The 1,682-nt window shown below is 45.3% G+C and overlaps 1 protein-coding gene across 5 annotated transcripts in view; it reads right to left on the bottom strand.

Annotated features, from left to right (window-relative positions):
* The window catches only part of KDM2A (lysine demethylase 2A), a 74,442-nt gene that overhangs the window by 28,472 nt on the left and 44,288 nt on the right, over window positions 1–1,682 (bottom strand). For all 5 annotated transcript variants that reach the window (XM_006034169.3, XM_025216136.1, XM_025216135.1 and 2 more), the window contains one exon: window positions 457–572. In XM_006034169.3, the coding sequence (XP_006034231.1) occupies window positions 457–572 (116 nt within the window). The remainder of the gene's footprint in view (window positions 1–456; window positions 573–1,682) is intronic.

Here is a 1,682-nt window from a genome sequence, read left to right as displayed (position 1 = left end):
AAAGGTCACCTATACACCCAAGCAGTTCAGCTCAGATTTATAAGCTGCCTTTGGCTTCAATAATCTTTTCTGACTAGTCAAAATCTAGTGCAGAACTGCAAAGTAGCACAGGAAGCATGTGGAAATGCAAAACCAACAACACTTGAATGACCCCACTGACTAGCAAATAATGTGCCTTTCCTTGCACATAATAGGGTTACAGAGTTCCACTGCTAGTGAGTCAGGGGGACTTGGGTCGCCCCAAATTAAGACTGGATTGAAGCTCCTGGCTTTGAAGTTAACAGCTTGTCTGTCATTTCTACACACCCCCAAACCAGGCAGCCATTCCTCCTATGTTCTTATTTGACACAGTAAATAATCAGTCTGAAAGCCACTGTGTTGGTTTCTATGGCTTTCCCCTGCACCAAGGGAGAGTCTTAATGCACGTCACCTGCCAGCCCTCCTAAAACACCTTACCCGTGTTCGATCTTCAATGCTGTAGATTCGCAGCTGCATGGGGATGTTGAAGCTGTGCAGGAAGTTGCCTCCAAAAACCAAAGTATCAGTGGGAGTGTACACAGCATGGATCCAACCTACAAGAGAAAGGAGGAGGACCATGAGAAGGGGAAAGCTTATAGAGAACTAGCCTGTGAATGAGGCTGCATCAGGTGCCACCCTCTTTTCTAAAGAGCTCACTAACATGGAAGCAAAATTTGCTGATGCCATCACCTTCAATAATGCTAGAAGCATGAGAACCATTTCTAACTGTTCCATTCACTTCACATAACCATACAACCCCACTGCCCTTTTTGGGTGTAAGAGTGAAGAACCCCATCAACTTTAATCCAGGAAAAAATTAATAATGTGTGGCCCAGGTATCAAAAGTTTGGGAAGCACTCACCTAAAATACTCCCCAGGCCCCATTCATCAAGAGCCTTGAAATGCTGGAGCTGTAGAGTCTCACAGCAATCAACTCATCTTTCTATTCGCCCACTACCCACTGCCATGTTCTCATCTTGACCTTCACTGCCATTCACTTGCATTACATTCAGCTGTATGCTTAACACTCATTTGATATCTTCATGTTTACCACCCCCATCTACCTCATTCAAGTCAGTCTGAAGTTTTACCTCAGCTTTCCTTCAGCCTGCTGTATGTCTCAGACAGAAGGCCTACCCTTGGACAAGTGGACCAGCTTTAAAACTGTCTTTTCCTTAGCTTGTCTGTCAAGAAACCAGGTGCTTCACTTATTCCTAGCCCTGGAACGCCTTTGGCTATGAGCTATTTGTCACACTGTTGTTCTATGATTCTCCCCACATTACTGCTGCAGTGCCCTAGTCAGCTAGCCTCAGCTCCTCTGACCTTCATTCCTACCTCTACACTTCCAGCTCCCCAGACTCCAGCATCAGCAGAATGCTGCTGTCATTTTCTCATATGAAGCAGTGTAATACCATTACTCATTTCCTAAATTCATGTACTAGCTCCCTCACAAAAGCTCAAAACAATCCTTTAGTTAAGGTCCCTAGAGTTGCTAGAGCCAACCTTGTAGACCCACCCCACCCTACCCCACCCCCCGGACTCACCTCCACTTGATATCTGCAAATCTGCAATGTTCCCCAAGCTATCTGAAAAAGCTTGCCTGTATTGGATTCAGCTGAACGTTTGAAGGAAGAAGGACAATTTTGGCAAAACAGAGCAGGAAT

This window comes from Alligator sinensis, unplaced genomic scaffold (genome assembly GCF_000455745.1).
Source record: "Alligator sinensis unplaced genomic scaffold, ASM45574v1 scaffold1002_1, whole genome shotgun sequence".
Classification (NCBI taxonomy): Eukaryota; Metazoa; Chordata; order Crocodylia; family Alligatoridae; genus Alligator; species Alligator sinensis.
The sequence above is the reverse complement of the archived record's forward strand: the minus strand, read 5'-3'. Positions and strand labels throughout refer to the sequence as shown.